At 39.5% G+C, this 18,444-nt stretch overlaps 1 protein-coding gene across 6 annotated transcripts in view; it reads right to left on the reverse strand.

Annotated features, from left to right (window-relative positions):
• Positions 1–18,444, reverse strand: part of LOC126250148 (uncharacterized) — a 637,275-nt gene that overhangs the window by 268,028 nt on the left and 350,803 nt on the right. For 5 of the 6 annotated variants that reach the window (XM_049951536.1, XM_049951537.1, XM_049951535.1 and 2 more), the window contains one exon: positions 15,097–15,630. The exons of the other annotated variant lie outside the window; for it this stretch is intronic. In XM_049951536.1, the coding sequence (XP_049807493.1) occupies positions 15,097–15,630 (534 nt within the window). The remainder of the gene's footprint in view (positions 1–15,096; positions 15,631–18,444) is intronic. 6 annotated transcript variants of the gene reach the window in all.

The raw sequence follows: 18,444 nt of genomic DNA on the forward strand, positions 1-18,444 counted from the left end.
AATGCCTATTAGGCCTACTAAAAGCAAAAAGTTCCATGTTAAGAAATAGTTTCACATTTCATTCATACGCTCTTGCTTCTGAAGCATGAGATCGAAAAGTAGTAGTGCAAATTTTTTCTATAAATTTGGAATCGTCATATTCTTCCATAATTTGTGTGATGTCCCCATTTCTTCTCCTTTCTCGTGCTAACAAACAACCTTGTCATCACCAGTTCTCTAACTATTCCTGCCAGGGCTAAAACTTATTCTCCGGTTAACTTGACTAACCCTGCCACAATCACCGGTTTAGTTACCCCGCGTGTTCGTACAACGTGTTTTCTATGCTATTCTCAGAATAGAACTTTAGCGGCTTCTAGCCGGAGACTGTACAACTGGCCCTTACCAGTGTAGCGTTCCGGCAAAAAGTTTTCTGCCAAAATTTCATTTTCTTGGTTACACCGAGACGATAATACGTATTCTTTCTTACCTGTTATTCAACAGGGATCCGTTTCAAAATCATATGAATAATCGATAGACCGACCTCCGCTGGATTCTAGGCGCTTTGTGAAACAAGGTCTCCCCACCTCCCCCAACTGAAATTGCCGCCCGGGGCAGATATCCCGGTTTGTCCCCCGACCCCTATATCCAGGCCTGTTGCAAGTGCATCAGTCTGACAGCTTAGGCGCGCCAGGAAATTTTTTTTTTTCCGGGTAGCATCTGGGTGCTTGCCGCTACTGCTTATACAGCTAACTGCCACACTTCTGTAACTAGAAGCGGAAGAAGTTACTACTATATGCGACTCAACTGCACATGCGCTCGCTCGCAACTGCTCAAGCGAATCTAATGTAAACAGTTGTGACGTCACGGTCATCGGAGGCAATTTGTTGTTATGAAGCAATGCATAGTCTTCCTAAAACCGTTGACACATTTTGCTGTTGGCAGACACATGTGTGAGCACTTTGTTTTGTTGCTGTATATGGCGCATTTCCTTGGCAACTTAGTTTTATTTTCGTTTTTTTTTTTTTCTCTCTTTCATATTTTACTGCTGCACTATTATTCTGCACTAGCGAGATACGCTAATATCCTTTGTTACAGTATTGGTTCTTACCAGACAATGTTACAAAAATTTAACTGGAAATTAAAACAATTAAAAATTCCCGGAATTCTAAAAAAAAATCCCGGGTTTTTCCCGGTTTTCTCCCGGATGAAAAAAATCCCGGGTTTTTCCCGGATCTCCCGGTTGTCCCGGGTCGTATACACCCTGTTTACATAAAGAAGGTATCATTGGAATTCACTGTGGCAGCATTTTCATTTGATGTCATTGTGGAATAGCATCTATAAGCTAAGGTTAATGCCACAATTTAGCAATTATGAAGCCACGACATGCACAGCTCCATGCTTTAGCTTCAAAACATTGTAATGAAATAAGCATTGCTAGTGTTCAAACAGTTTACAATTAACAATTGAGGGAAGGGTTTAACGTCCCATCAATGGAGGCATTAGAGATGCAGCAAAAAATCAGATTGGGAAATAAGGAAATTATCCTCTCCCTTTTCAATGAAGCCATCACAGAAACTGCCTTAATCAGTTCAAGAAAACTACGAAAATTCTAAACCAATATGACCCAAGAGGAATTTAAATTGTCTTCTCCAATGCAGGCCCAGTTGCTTGCACAGTGCCACTTTGCTTTTGCATTTCAGTTGGAGAGCAATGTGGTTCTTTATAATGCTCCTAGTGAAGTACTCCACTTTCCCAGTTCTCATTTAAATGTTTGTTTATTTTGGTCACATTACGTTTTTATGCCTGAGTAAATTTCTAGGTGTTTTCATCCTTGTTTTGCGACCTTAGAACACATTGTTCAGAGAGATAATAACCACATGAAAATGTAATATCTACTACATATCGCAAATGATGCAGCTTAGGTAGTATAAAACTAAACTAACTGCTATACATTCAGCTTTCACAGCCACAATTACCTCATCCAATAGCTTTGATAAAAAGACAACAATAATATAATAAACAAAAATGTGAGTGCAACAAAGGAAACGCACATCTTTCAACACTCCAAATCGGAAGTTTTTATACTAAACTTTCTTTCTTTTTCAGTAAATCAACATTAGGTTGCAACTGGTTATTGAACTGGCTACATAAATGGCAAAAGATTACTTAATTTAATGTTACAGTAAAATCCTGAGTTTATATTTTTATTACAATTAATTGTAATATATCAGGAGCATCAAATACATTTCATTCCTTTCGTTCCTTATTCTACATACATACAACCATATTTTCAGTTGTCATATGCAAGACAGAGTAAATCTGAATGGATATTAGCTCCTTAACACACATTGTGAATGAGAAGACTTAACTTGATGACTGACAAAGGATTTCAGATAATGCTCACCATTCATGCATGCCTTATACCAAAAAGCACATGAATGAAAAGATCATCATAAACATGAAGTATCCACAGGACAAAATTCCAAATAATGACAAAAATATGTTTTGAAGTAATTTCAGCAAAATGTAATGTTCTCACATTGTACATAGGTTTGCCGTACATGCTGTTACTAAATATGTTGAATTATATCAATCTGCTGCCTTGGCTGTTATTGCTACAGCCATTCTGAAATGTATGCAATGCTTATCAGTTATAACACAACTAATATACAGGGTATAAGCTGTTGTTTGTTCAGTTGATAAAATAAAAATAGAAATTACAGAGTTAGTTTGTTTTGTGTCAGGACACAAAAACAACTGAGGTCATACATGCCCGTGACAGAACAGTAGAACACGAAAACAGAAAAGGAGTTAGGATGATGGAAGGAAAGACAGCTAAAAACAGGGACTTCATCTTCAAGAAAGATCCATAAAATACTCCATAGAGACAACGGGGGACCTGAACTTCACCATATTGCTACAATGGATAAACAGTAAAACACAGTAGACAGCTCCCGCCTTGCTCACTAAAACAGTCGATAACCCAGACGGCAAACACAAATTAGAACGTAAGTGGTTAAAAAAAAAAGGGTATTCTGTCAGGGAATGGCGAACAGTCAACGGTTGATGACAATGAGCAAAAAGCTGTGGGGGATCACCACATAGCAAATGGCGATAGCTAAAACAATAGTGCCCAATACACAACCACAACCTAGTTAAAATGATTAACTCGCGGCGAGAGGCCTGAGAGGTGGCCAGCCAAGCTGCTGGTGGAGGTTTAATTCCCTGAAATTACATAGTATAAACCGTTACTGACATATCTGTGGTATAACCTGTTAATCACATATATTTGGATTACAATCCACATAGTTGTCTATGTCACAATATTATAGAATCGTGGAGAGGTTGGCCTGGTGCACAGTGATATGAAACATGTAACCTATTGTCATGATTGTAACTCTGAAGTCCAGTGATGTAGTTAAAAATTTTTATGCACATCTAATGGGCTGTACTTTGTAAGTTCTCTTTCTACTGTGTCGGTTGAAAAACCAATGGTTGCTTTACATTTTGTATTTTCACTGTTTTATATCTGGAACATGTTACAAACCCTTGAGAAGGGCTGCACAACCGGAACTATGTGGTAGTGAAAAAATATAAAATAGAAGGGTGGTTTGAGCCCAGCAATAGCAAACAGTGCAACAAAGTGATATCATTCAAGAAGTTTTCAGGGTTGTGGACCCGCATAATTAGAACTAAAATATTGTTCCAAAATACTTCACACTGATATTGGCACACCAGTGAGATGTGCTTACTTTGGGTCTATCCAGCATATAGACCCCCCCAAAATTTTATAAAACCCCTTTCATAACTGGTAACTGAAAACCCTGTTTTTCCAGACTTGAAGTCATGCAAATGACATCTCCAGCTTCACATAACACATCAACAAATTCATGACACACTTACCTAGTGATATCAACAAAATATTGATACTGCATGAATATTTTGTTTCTGTTATTTATTTGGTAGTGGAATATTTGGTGCAACAAAGGATGAAAACACAAAAACATGGGAAAGACTTATCTCTTCAAGCCAGCAGCACAATTCTTGGAGTCAATAATCAAAACAAGAATATCAACATCATGATTTAACATCTCTTACTTTGATCCGGAAGGGAGTTCATTATTTTATGTAATGCTCACATTATTAGATAATACTAACAACAAATTGCTGCACAACCTCATTACCTCTATTAGTGTAATGCTCCTTTGGTGATTATTATCCAGTTTCTTGCCAGGAAGTCATGCCATATACGTTTCATCAGTAGTTCGTATACAACAGGAGGTCAATTTGAACTTCTGCACTTCGGTGCACTAACCCGGTATGTGTAAGTAAATACTGTTAATTTCTTTGTGCCTTTTTAATTTCTTTATCTTATCCATTAAAAATGGTTGGTGAAAGCTTCTTGTTTGATGCAGCTCTCTGTACTAGTGCATCATGTGCCCATCTTTTCACCTCTGCATTAGTATGGAGATTTACATCAATTAAAGCCTGCTTACTATAGCCAAGCCTTCATCTACCTCCACAATCCCCCCCCCCCCCCCCTCTCTCTCTCTCTCTTTCCTCCATTAGGAAACTCGTGGCACTTTGATGTCTCAGGATTTTCGAATCACCACCATAATGTTTTGCTTTCACTGATTTTGATCTTACAAATTCTTCTCAAGATACTACAAACTCTGCTGCTCTCTTCAACTGCTCTTCCAAGTCCTTGCAGTCTCTAGACAGAATTACATGTAATCAGCAATCCTAAAGGTTTTTATTTCTTCTACCTCAATGTTAATTCCATTTCCAAATTTCTTTGTGATATACTTTACTCCTTGTCTAATGTAAGTAGTGAATGACATCAGGGGTAGGATACAACACTGTCTCACTCTTCTCTCATGTGCCACTTCCCTCTCATGTCCTCCAACTCTTATTACTGCAGTCAGGTTTCTGTGCAAGTTTTATGTAATCTTTCACTCCCTGTGTACTGTCCTGACTATCTCCAGAATCTCAAAGAGCATATTGCAGTTAACATTGTCAAAAGCTTTCTCAAAACCTACCTACCTACCTACCTACCTACCTACACACACACACACACACACACACACACACACACACACACACACACAGAGACAGACAGAGAGAGAGAGAGAGAGAGAGAGAGTGTGTGTGTGTGTGTGTGTGTGTGTGTGTGTGTGTGTGTGTGTGTGTGTGTGTTCCCTTTCTTCAGATTTTCTCATGAGAGTAGCAGTAGGTCAGTAATTGCCTCACGTTCTCACAGTTCTCTGGAACCAAAACTGACCTTCCTTGACATTGGTGTCTACTCAGGGGCGGTGGCGAGGTGGTGGGCGGGGGGGCTATAGTGCCCCCCCCCCCTCCCCAAATTGAGTATCATATTACACTGGATAAAATGACTTCAGAAATCAGTGAATATATTACTTCAACACTCATTTTTTCATAATTATGAAGCAATATAGGTTGTAATGTATTTCAAACACATTTTAACAAAAAAATAAGAGCGGTAAATAGCTTACTATCTAAACCAATAAATATCATTTAACTTAAAATGAGTGTCTTATTATTTATTAATATACACTGGATGTATATTAATGTACAAGTACCAACTACAAAAATCAAGAAAGCTAACTATGCGGGTATGTCTCCCAACACTCAAATTGCTGTCCCCAGACAAAAACTTGGAAATTGCCGGACATCTGGGTCAAATATTATTATTTTCCCAGGCACACACATTCTGTAGACACGATTTTACCCCAAACTCCAAAACAGTTACCAAAAACTACTTTAAGCAATGCCAAATTTGACCAATTTGTCAGTGGAGGACCCCATCTCTACTTTTGTTAAGTGCTATTCCATTCCCAAAGACCCCTTGCCCCCAGACCATCTTCTAGAATCGCCCCCTGTGTCTACTAGTTTTTCCTTTATTCTGTAAATAATTTGTGTCGTCTGAATTTTGTAACCATGACTTATTAAAATGGTAACTCTATAATATTTACATGTGTCAGCACCTGAATTCTAGCCGGCCGAAGTGGCCGTGCGGTTCTGGCGCTGCAGTCTGGAACCGCGAGACCGCTACGGTCGCAGGTTCGAATCCTGCCTCGGGCATGGATGTGTGTGATGTCCTTAGGTTAGTTAGGTTTAACTAGTTCTAAGTTCTAGGGGACTAATGACCTCAGCAGTTGAGTCCCATAGTGCTCAGAGCCATTTGAACCTGAATTCTTTTGAATTGGAAATATTACATTCTTTTTGAGATCTAAGGGTATTATACATTTCTTATATCTTTTTCATACCAGGTAAAATAGTTGTCATGGTATGTTCTCCCAAAGGTCTCAATAATTCTGAGGGAATGCTGTCTACTCCATGTCCTTTGTTCCAATTTAAGCCTTTTAGTGGTCCATCAAATTATTCTCTTTGTGTCATACCTCAAAATCTTCCCTTCATCTTCCTTTTATTCCCTTTCTATACCATCTTTAAGTTTGCCTCCTTAGTACAACATTTCTACATATTCCTTCCACCTTTCAGTGCTCTCTTCTTTGCTTATGTATGGTGTATACTAAGTTCTCTTCTATGTGAAAGTTTCAATGCTCTCCCAACTGAGTAATTTGGCTGACATGGATGTTTGCTCTTTTGCATGTCATCATTTCTCTCTGCCTCACTGGTAGTTTCACAATCGTCTTCACCTGACAAGAAAAGACTCTGCAGTGAAACATCACACACCTCTTTTTTGCTTCCACTATCATAATAAGCAAACACGTCGAGTCACCTGACATTGACTTCATGTAATTTTCCTGTACATGGTGTCTGTCTATCCCACAGTCACACATGCTTTTACAGCATTGCATTTCTCTTCTAGAAAACCTGCTTTACCGCTGTGCGCTTCCTGGCAATTGCCTTTTGTCTATTTCACATGTTGTGTCAATCATACAAATTTAAAACACTTGATACTTATGCATTCAATAACAGTTTGCTACTACAGAGATGTACAAGGCAATTTAAGGACCTATCCGAGAAAATGAAATTATCTTGACATTAAATGAGAGAGCAAAGAACACTGAACATTTAAAATTCAGGACCATACTCACTGATAGTCAAAAAAATTACAAAGAGTAATTTAGAAACTGCCTTGGAGAGAGAAAAGCTCCCTTTGTTTACAATGTCACACATAAATGTCTCTAGATACTTTAATATTCAATCTTTATCACTTTTATTGCACAAACATGTTTCGGCTCTAAGCCATCTTCAGAGTCTATTAGACTCAAAGACAACTGACAACCACAGGAAGCGATTATATTATGAAAACATACAATATTAAGACGACATCAAGACATAGCACCTCATCAAAAAATTCCAGTGTACAAGAGCACCCTGGTCTTGTGCTACTGTTTAGTGGTTGTCTTCAGCAAATCAAACTATGATCATTAGACGACATTTAGCATCGTACAGAGTCATTTTCTATAAAATAACAAGATAAATGTAATAAAATTTACTATGGAGTTGTGTGACAGTGGAAGCATTTTAACCTGTTGCGAGCCGTGTTAGGGGCATTTACTACATTTTTGGGAATACATCTTACCATTTATGTACGCTCCTGGCATCTAGTGATAGTCCACTGCATCAGCTGCAGATAGTTTGTTGTAAAATATAGCTCTTATGGCTGGGTAAAAGTAAATCCCACCAAATAACATTGTTTTAAAGGCACCTGGGAAGTATACTTATCACCAAAGTAGTTTCTCAAACATGTTTGCGATGTCTATTTATCACAAAATTAATGTGTCTTTTGTGCTCCTTGGGAAGCATAATTATGTCCAACTTGGTGGGAATATGTCTGACCACCTCTGGATGTGTCTGACATCTTGTGGTAGCATACTGTACCAGGTGTACAAAAACTGCTACCTCAATCTGGTTCTGTTTGTAGTGACATGACTTCTGTTGTCACTTGTTAAGCTGGGAAATAAACACAGTCAATCACAGTTCTAAAACGCTATGAAAGAATTAATTTTGCTGAGTCACTATGAAAAATGTGCCCTCAAAAGGTTTAACATACAACATCAAATATGTGTAAAACCTAAATTTGAGAACCGGGATGAGGTAACATTTATATTGAGTATCGTACATTACATTGCTTCTACTATCACACTACTCCATATTACATTTTATTATATATCTTAATTACTTCATAAAAATTGACTGTATGCATAATACTATAATTTTTGTAGCAATCAATTATTGATAACATTATTCAACTGGATAGATGAAAAAATCTACTCACCAAGCGGCAGCAGAAAACGCACATAAAAGACTATTGTGATTGGCAAGCTTTCGGAGCCACAGGCTACTCCTTCAGGCAGAAGTGTTGAAGAGGACCAAAGAAGGGTGAAGGAAAAGGAATGGAGAGATCTAGGAAAATGGGTAGATTTCGGAAAAGTAACCCAGAACTGCGGGGTCAAGGGAGACTTACCGTATGGGATGAGAGGGAAAAACTGATTGTTGGGGATGCAGGTTTTCAAATCTTGTCCGATGCAGTCACCAACAATCAGTCTTTCCTTCTCATCCATATGGTAAGTCTCCCCCGACCCGCGGTTCTGGGTGACTTCCCAAAAGCTAGACCTCTCCAGTCCTTTTTCTTCACCCTTCTTCTTTCCCCCTCAACCGTTCTGCCTGAAGAAGGAGCCACGGGCTCCAAAAGGTTTCCAATCACAACAGCCTTTTATGCATGTGTTCTGCCGTTGCTTGGTCAGTAGATTTTTTTATCTGTCCAATTAAATAATTTTATTAAAATTTTTATATGCTACAGTGTCCACCTCACATTAATATGATCACCTGTCAAATGCCTGAAAAACCACTTTTTGCTGTGCAGATGGCTGCGATACATGCAGGAAGAGTGTCAATGAGGTTCTGCAAGATACAGACAAGAATGTTGCCATTCTGACTCCAGTATGGTGGATAGCTGCTCAATGTTTCTCAGCTGAGGATCCATGGCACAATCAGCTGTACTGAGATGGTCTCTCAGATTCTCCATAGGGTTTTAATCTGGGGATTTTGGTGGGCAGAGGAATACAGTAAACTATTCCGCATACTCTTTGAAGCACGCAGGTATAATGCGAATTGTGTGACAAGTTGCATTGCCCTGCAGGTACATGCCTTCATGCCGAGAAAAACCAGACTGCATGTATGAATGGATGTGGTCCGCAAGGATAGGTGCATTCTTGTGTTGATTCACTGTGCTCTCTAGAACAATTAGAAACACAGGAAATGCCACAATAATATTCCCCAGACCATAGAATTCCCTCTTCCAGCCTTGATCCTTCTGGAGATTGCTACAGAGTGTTTCCTTTCAATCATTTCATGCTGACGGAGTAAAAAACGTGACTCATCTGAACAGGCCATCTGTTGCCACTCACTGGACATACCACTGTGATATTGGCCTGCAAATTTCAGCCTTTGTCGCCAGTGAATAGCAGTAAGCATGTGAACATAAACCAGGCACCTGCTGCAGAGGTCTATGTACAGCAACATTCTCTGAATGGTCATTGAGGACACTGTTGGTTGCCTCTTGGTTCATATGATCAGTCAGTTGCCTAATAGTTGCACATCTAGTTGCCTGTTCACATCTCTGCAGCTGTCATTCACTTCCGTCATCTATGGTATGTGGTGAAGCTGTCACCTAGGGTCCGCAGAGAGCCACAATTGCCTCAGTACCAGTTTTGGATACGCTATTTTGCCATGCACAGTTTACTTTAACCACAGCAGCATGTAAACTGTTTACAAACTCAGCCATTTTGGAAATGCTTCCAGCCTTGGCCCTAAAACCAATGATCATGCTCTTTTGGACATCAGATAAATTATTTTGGTTCTGCATTACAACAACGACTGCACTGTTTTTCATGGGCCCTGACAGTTTCCATACCCTCTACTGATGGTGCTGCCACCTGCCAACTGTGAGAGGTTATAGCAGTCACGTTAATGTGACTGGACCGTGCATATTCATAATGTTTCTGCACTAATGCACATCTAACAGCCATAGCTTGTTTTGTTCTAGGTACCCTGTTATGACTAAACATTAGTGCTAGGCCATGGCACCCTCCTACAGTGGTAACCGCTACTCATTGTCATCTTTCTAGCTGACATATTCTGAAGGTGGCTTGAAGCCAAAATACATTAAATTGTACAGTTTATACAGGAGAGACCAAGACAGAATATTATATAATCTAGTGCAGTTGTGATCATGGACTCTTAATGATCTTATGTCATTCATTAAGAAAGATCAAATTTTGTTAGTCCTGTTTTTGCTCTAATTAGAAACTACAGAAAATTTGTCATCCTCAATTAGGAATACCTGGACAGCATTTGCTAATTTGTTTGCTGTTGACTACTGCAAATAGTGTCCAGTGTAATACTGAACAGTAGTATAAATCTTTCTAAACTGTATCCCCTCCCCACCCTCCCCAAAGCAAACAGAGTCAAATGGAATTAGCACATACAGTTTAAAATATATTCTTGACGTTGATAAACATCACGTGTCTCCTTGGTGTAATCTAGACACTACTATGGAAACAAGTACAATAAGCATGCAGTGCTGTATACATGTATGAACCACCCTTCACTGCTATTTTCAAATTGTTATCCAAGAAACTGATTGACTATCTAGTTGAAGTTTAGGAATCGCATCAGTAGGTTATTTGTCATTGCTTTCTGAGCCCTCTCCTAAAAGCTGCTCAACACCTTCTATAGCTTTTTTCATAGATGTGTTACACTTTCCAGCCTGAGGTGCAAAACCTGTCTTCCCTAAGTATGAATACAGTTCCTGAAATGATATTTCACTACTCGTCATCAGATTAATGAATTAAGGTACAGTTACATATCATACATATATCATCTGTCCATTGAACTGACTATAGAACCTCAGATGAGCTCTTATTCCCACCACATGGCACACATCTAGACAACTGCCAGATCCTTTTCAGCTTTCTGCACAATGTGTAATCCCAGTGTAGTGACTGCCATGTGTGATTATGGGCATAGCCCCAGCTGCAAATTTATGGCACAGGCTCAACTCAGCACTGCTAGTACATGTAGGCATGCTGTGAGCTTACAGTGTCGACCACAGAGTGGCACTTACAGTACGGAGACAGGGCAGGAGACACAACAGCAGAAAAACAGAATCCTAATAACAGAAGTAGCAAATGTGGTGTCCAATTCCTACCAACTGTAATTTTGTCCTACTGGGTGCCCAATTTTGTGGATCTAGTCATATTAAGGAGCAGAGGGATCTGATGTGTTTGCACCACTGCAACTTCACTGGATCCACACATAACTACTCTCACACAGATGCACATCACAGCATGTTGTTGTACGTGTTGTGACAGTGCTGCAATTTTAGTGATCATTTGAGTGACAGATTGTGTAGTGTCATCAGTAGATACTTGTGCAATGGGATGTATCCAGTGTGTGCAATGGTCACCCAAGCGAAAGACTGTGTACAGTGTTTCACGTGGCCACTGGTGCGATCATTTATGTTAATGCTTGCTGTGGTAGCCTGAGCAATGGATTGTGAAGAGAGATGTTAGTGGTCACTCTCACAACATGCCGTCCACAGTATTTCAGTTGTTGCCCTCACAATGGATAGTGTTTTATTACAGTGATCATTTTCTTGTAACCAAACAATGCTTTTAATAAATGTCAATTTTGTGAACAGTAGTGTCTTTTATATGCTGAACATCCTGTTCCACTCCATAAGTAAAATACCCTAAGTGGTGACACCTGGCTGGCACAGACCAGTTGCTTCACGTGTGTGCATACATCACAGTTTCCTCCAACAAGGTATTTCCCACTGACCGTACCACCACCGCTGACATTGCTGCCTCACCACCACCTGGTGACCTGCAGTCCATAGTCTCCCGTATTGTTGTCTGACTACCACCTTTCTGACCAACATGTCCAGCCTTGTGTTTCCATGCAGTGACATAACAATGGAGCATATGAAGTATGCCTATGTTGTCAGCCAGCACTATGCCATCCAGGTAACCAACATCAGTCCACTACCATCCCCGACCCACACCATCACTTCAAAGGGAACTCATACACCATCTCTCTCGGTCCCCAGTTGAGAGGATACATTGGCCGATTACTGGCAGTCACATTAGCAATAAGACAGGCACAGCTCCTGCGCAACCTCTGTAGTACTGTTGATGTTAGTATGGTACCAAGTGAGTTGTTCTGTGTGCTTTGGCTGAACCAGAGCCAGGCAAGTGTCATTCTCGCACCTCAGCAGACATGCCCACTGCAAGAACTAGCAGCCCTCACTGACACTGGTCGAGGCCCTCACTGCAGCCCCACCTTCTGGCCCAGCTCGTGTTGCCTGCTTCCAGCACCACCTCCAACATGACAAATACACCAAATGCCAGCACATTGGACCGCAATGCTTTGGCACCCAACATTGCCAGCCAAGAACTTCAACATCTTTCGGACCAGATCAAAGCCCTGACAGTCCAAGTATGTGCACTTTCTGTCTGGCCAGCTGTTGTTCCCACATCATCATTCTCTCGTCACTGCAGGCACGACCATCAATTTGGCAAAGCTCAATCCACTATACATTGGTACAACTGCATATCTGGTGAGCTAGTTTCCCATTGCTGCCCAGTGTGCAACCACACAAATGTCATGGGCATCCAAGAATGAATGTGCACAAATAGCACACTGCCTCACAGTGGTTGTTCATATTAGACAGAAGATCCGGTCAGTATTGCCTTACAGACACTAGGTCTGACCTTTGCATCTATCAATGCATACTGCCCCTTGGACATCTACCAACAACACCTGCTGCCTGTCAGCTGCCAACAAGTCATCCATCAGCACCTATGGTGTCTATTCAATGCAATTGACAAGGGCTCTGGACAGATTCTAACATGTCACGCAAAACTTTGCGCTGAAGTCTGTCCATGCTACTGATGCAGAGGAGAACCAGTATCTCTACTTTACTGTTTCCCAGCCAGCAGAAGCCCACCTGCATCACTAGGAGAGATACGCCACGGCACAGCACGGCACAGCACAGCACAGCCCATCACCCATCACATCTGTCCAGTCCTCCAGTTTTCAGTAGACCATGACACCTCGTGCTGTAATGACTTGCTGCTACTAAAGCCAAATTCACAGTGTCTTAGTAAACACGTCATCCTAGACAGATACCTGATTCCCAACCTCCACTACTTCGACCATATCCTCAGAGGCACTTCAGTGTTCAGCATCCTTGAGTGGATGAAACAATGCATGCAGATATCAGTCACCATGGGAAACACCCTGAACACACCCATCACATTGTCCTTTGGCATTATCAAATCTTTTTTCAAAACATTTGGCCTCCAAAATGCTGCATAAAGATGGCAGCTATTCATCCACAGTGTGTACACGATTGCTTCACTACCTCAGTGACAAAGTGGTATTGTGTTCTTCACCATACCAATACCATGACCATTTGACACCAGTGTTTCAATGGCTCAGCATTTTTGGTGTTATCATGAATCCCCCTAAGTACACCTTTTCTACCTCCCACGAGACATGCCTGAGCCACCAGCTTTGTGCAGACAGCCTAATACTCCTGCAAAAGGAGTTCAGGCTATTCAGCACCCACAAACCTTCCAGGAATTCTGCCAGATCCTGAGAATGCTGAATTTCTACCATTTACGTGGGTGGAGACAGTGCTGCGAGTTCAGTGGTCGCCTGAGCATATCTCTCTCTCTCTCTCTCTCTCTCTCTCTCTCTCTCTCTCTCTCTCTCTCTCTCTCTAAGTAGTACTTTCAGTTATATAGACTCTCTCAGTGAATTTTACCTACACTTCTGAGTTTCCCAGTTGTCATCTTTAGGCTAAGATAATTAGGAGAAATCTTGTCACAGTTTTGTTGCAAGATTATGCTGTTAATTGATAATCTTACCTTTGACAACTTCCAAGTGCCCATATTTGCTTTTTTTATTTATTTATTTTTTTTACACCCATCATTGACAGTTTAGTTTTCCTGCTGGCAGTGGTGTAATTTTATGAAGTATGAACATGTTAGATAAATGCAGACACACTACATTAGTACAATCATTGTGTCATGAGTATTGCAATGAATGAACAATCTTTTATACTGTGTAACAGGGATAAAAATTGAAGTTAATGTACAGTTATGTCCAGCAGTAAGCAAAAGTGTTCAAAAATATTACAGACTCCACTGGCTAATGGGAAAACATATTCCAAAGTAGAAGCTATTATGCTCATGCCCAACAGTGTACTGGTTCATTAACTTCTGTATAAAATGAGAAATAAATCCTCACCTGAGTGCCTCTTTTGAGCCTTGTCTCTTAACATCTTATTGTCATCAAGATGGTAGAAAACCAGCTCTGAATGGGCTATGATGAAGAAAGGAACCGTAAAAGGCTTTGTTGAAATAGTCATTTATGTAATCACCTTAACTAATCTAGGAAAACATAAACGTCAAGGTGGCTGAAAAATTAATTAAATCCTCTAGCAAAGGAACATGCAGGGATCAGTAAATCATTGACTGAATCAGAAGAAGCTAGAAATGTGACTTGCTTTGATATAATGTAGCTTCAAGATAATAGTTAGCCTTAAGTATGGTAATTTCCACATGGGTCCTTGATATCAAAGTGACAATGGATAGATCATAATGTTCCAGTACATGCAAAGTGCTTCCTCTCATGACACATTGGATGCATTCTAGTTAATGTTCTTGATTACAGGACCAGTTACATAAAGAGTTTATGGAGAAGCACTGGCAATAGCCTGACAATTGTGTTTGCCTGGTATGGTTATTTAGTATATCAACTTACAGAGAGCATGCAACTTCTAGCAGCTACTGAAAGAGAATGGTACAATATTTTCTAGTCAGTTCCGAGCCCTTTTTGAGTTGACATAATGTTGATCCCCTGGGTTTCATTTAGCTAGAGGAATGCTTCACGTATCAAGTATCAGTTTCATGACTTTCGTCCTGTCACAGTAAGCTGTTCATTATGATTTTGACACTGTACACACTCAAATGTTCAGTTTCTATGATTTCTGCCTCATCCAACGTCATTTCATGCATTCCAGAATACGATTCTAGTTTTGCATGCAATTTTACCTACCTGGTCGAGGACTGGAATCAACCAGTGTGGTAGTATTTTCCGTGACTGACAGCAGGAGGCTACTGCAACCTGCTGATGAGGAGGTGAGGTCCGCAACAGCTGCACTGCCAGCAGTGCCACTACCACCAAATGTCAGACCAGGTTGGTCAGCAATTTCATCATCAATCAGAAAATCTCGCCCTTCAGACAGTGAAAGAGAGTTCGAAGCATTGGTAGGTGTTCCCGGACTTAAGGGACTTGCAACTTCACGAGAATGGGGGTGGGATGTCACTGCCACTGAACTTGGCCGTTCTGTAATTTTCTGTGATCCATCTGCATCCTTTTCTTGAGAGTCAACATGATCTGATTCCTGTACTAAGCTGTGTGTATCCAAACACTCTGACACATCTTCTGAAGCCTCTGAACTAGCTGAACCACTGCTTATCATACTATCAGCTGGGCTTCGCTCATCCTCAATTAGTGTTGCAGAAGAGGACGCTGCTATTGCAGCGAATAAAGTGTCCTCGATGGTTACGCGCTTGTTTGGCTCATAACCTGACACAGAATGAAACATTGTGTAACAAATATAAAAATAACATGACTCACAGGAAAAAAATATTAAAGGCAGTTATTTAAAAGACTATTGTGTTAGTGAAAATCTGAGGGAAGACTTGAAATTTAACCAAGTTAATCATCACATTATCAATTCTTATATCTTGATAATCAAGAATTATTTTGAAAATTTGTGAAACTGGTTGTCTTTATTTTTATTATGAGACAGGTTAATGTAAAAATCATTTGGCATCATCAAGCTGTAAACTTCAGAATACATTGGAACAAGACTAGTGAAATGGCTTAGCAATGATCTTGTACTGAACTATCAAAACCTTATATTTGCTGATGGCATGATCACAGCTCAAAAATAAGAATACCAAACAATAGCAGAACAATAGATGATCAGATATAAGACTGGTTTATTACAGGCACACTAATATGGAATATGACAAAAGCTGACAGCATGCATTTACAGATAGGTAACAAAGCCTTCCAGACACTAAAAGCTGAAAGCGAAGAACTAAAAAAAATAAACGAAACCAAATGTGTGCAAGTTCAATGTTTCTACATATATAATGCAACCAACTGAAATCAACAGAATGACAGTTTGCACAAGCACCTCAGATAAATTTTTACCTGGATTTAGAATTTATATCAATGGGTCAGCATTTGAAAAAAACTATTCTATTTATATTCTCAACTTTTTTAAGAAAAGTGAATAATAAGAACACGGCACATACTCAGCATCTGAGTATCATTCTGACATATCTCAAAGGATTGTCAAATGAACAAAAGCTAAAGCAGCAAAAACAACAACAAAGTGGCACGTAATAGTCTGCCAATGCAAAACTACTACAACCAACACTCCTCTGAACCTACGATTTTCACTTCACACACATCCCTCCACTACCAAATTAACTATTCTTTGATGCATAATGTTGTCTTCTATCAATCTGCCCCTTCTTTCCATCAAATTATGATATAAAACTCTCCTCTCTCCAATTCAATTCAGTACCCTTTCCTTACTTGCATGATCTTCTCGAATAAACTTCGGCATTCTTCTGTACCACCACATTTTAAAAGCTTACATCATCTTACTGTGTCCACTATTTATCACTCACATTTCATATCCATGTAAGGCTGTACTTTAGACAAAGACTTCCAGAAACAAGTTCCCAGCACTTAAATTTGTATTCAATGTCAAAATATTTATTGTTTTCAGGAAAGCTTTTCTTGCTATTTCCTATTTGCATTTACGTCCTCTTTACTTTGGCTGCCTTCAGTAGACGAGTTTAGTTATTTGGACAGCAGCTTTTACAGCGTCATTTCCTAATCTCATTTCCCCAGCATTGCCTGATTTAATTCATCAACTGCACTCCATTATCCTTGTTTTAATATTATAGATGTTCATATTATAACCTCCTTTCAAGATACTAACACTCGCTTCAAGTGATCTCGCAAGTCCTTCACCATCTCTTGTCACAATTACAATCTCATATGAGCTTTCAAACACACTGATTTGGAGATTTGTTATTACTGGAACACTTTTTTAATGTGGATATTTTATTTTGCCAAAGTTTCAGTAGAAATGCTGACATGATGTCAGCATTATATATCTCACACAAGAAGGAAATCTCCTGAAATTCACTGACTCATCATCGCCCATGGTGTTTATCTTACACTGTAGGCATTCTTTAAGAAAGAATTTTTCAAAATTAAACTCCTAAGAGGGCGAAATAGGGGATGAAAGGCTTTTTGAAAATATGTTGCTACTGAGGTAATTTTGAAGCTAGAACTACAGAACTGATGTTTGGTTTCTTGGTCAGAAATAAAAGAAATGCAGGCTTAGTGTTTTTGGAAATTCAACGCCCAATGGGGTGAAATAGAAGGTGAAAGGTTTTTTAAATAAATCATTATTAAAGAAATACTACAGCATTTTTAAAGCTACTTCTACGAAAATTGGTAGTTGATTTCTCAGTTAGAAATAAAAATGTGTGTGTTTCAGTGTTCTTAAAAATTCAATCACTAAGGGGGTGAAATGGGGATGAACAGTTCTATGAAAATACTGCCACCACGACAAAACTGCTTTGTCAGAATTGCTTAGAAAAAGAAACAAACCTTTAATGTATTAAGTTTTCAGTAGGCCTAATATGTGTTTATAAAATTATTTTTGTTGTGATTACTTCCCAAACATTACTAATTACTAATGACAAAACAGATACCACATTTAAATGGAATTCTATGTACAGGAACATCCAGTTCAGGTAACAGAATAGGCCCAAGTGGTTCAGGAAAAGCACAGGATGCTCCTCAGAGCAGAAAATCACATTGTGTTTACTGAGCATAGCCTTTAAATAAAAATGAGCCTAATGACAGAACCATATGTTGTTAAGAATGTGTACACTATGTCTGAAAGGTGAAAAATTACATTTTCATTCTTCGTCTGAACCAGTAAGAGTACACAGCATTGTTATTTTGTGTGGAAATAAATTTAGATTCATATGGAGGTTTCACCAATAAACCAATAGAAGATTGTCAGTTCATCTGAATATCTTTTTGTTAACATACCTATTTGAGGATGGACTGATAGTTCTTGTTCTCCAGTCACTAGATTTTCTCCAGTCACAGATTTTATAAACATAAAACCATTTTGGTCACAACACAGTTTCTTCACAACCTAACTTTCTTATTTGGCGACTGCCCATCTTAAGCTGAATGCAGTATCTGTATTTACGTATATTCCCCCAGTGTTTCCACAAAGTAAATTTCTGCCAGCACATGGTAAATTAGTGCCAGAGACAGGCTCTGTGTTTT

This window comes from Schistocerca nitens, chromosome 1 (genome assembly GCF_023898315.1).
Source record: "Schistocerca nitens isolate TAMUIC-IGC-003100 chromosome 1, iqSchNite1.1, whole genome shotgun sequence".
Classification (NCBI taxonomy): Eukaryota; Metazoa; Arthropoda; class Insecta; order Orthoptera; family Acrididae; genus Schistocerca; species Schistocerca nitens.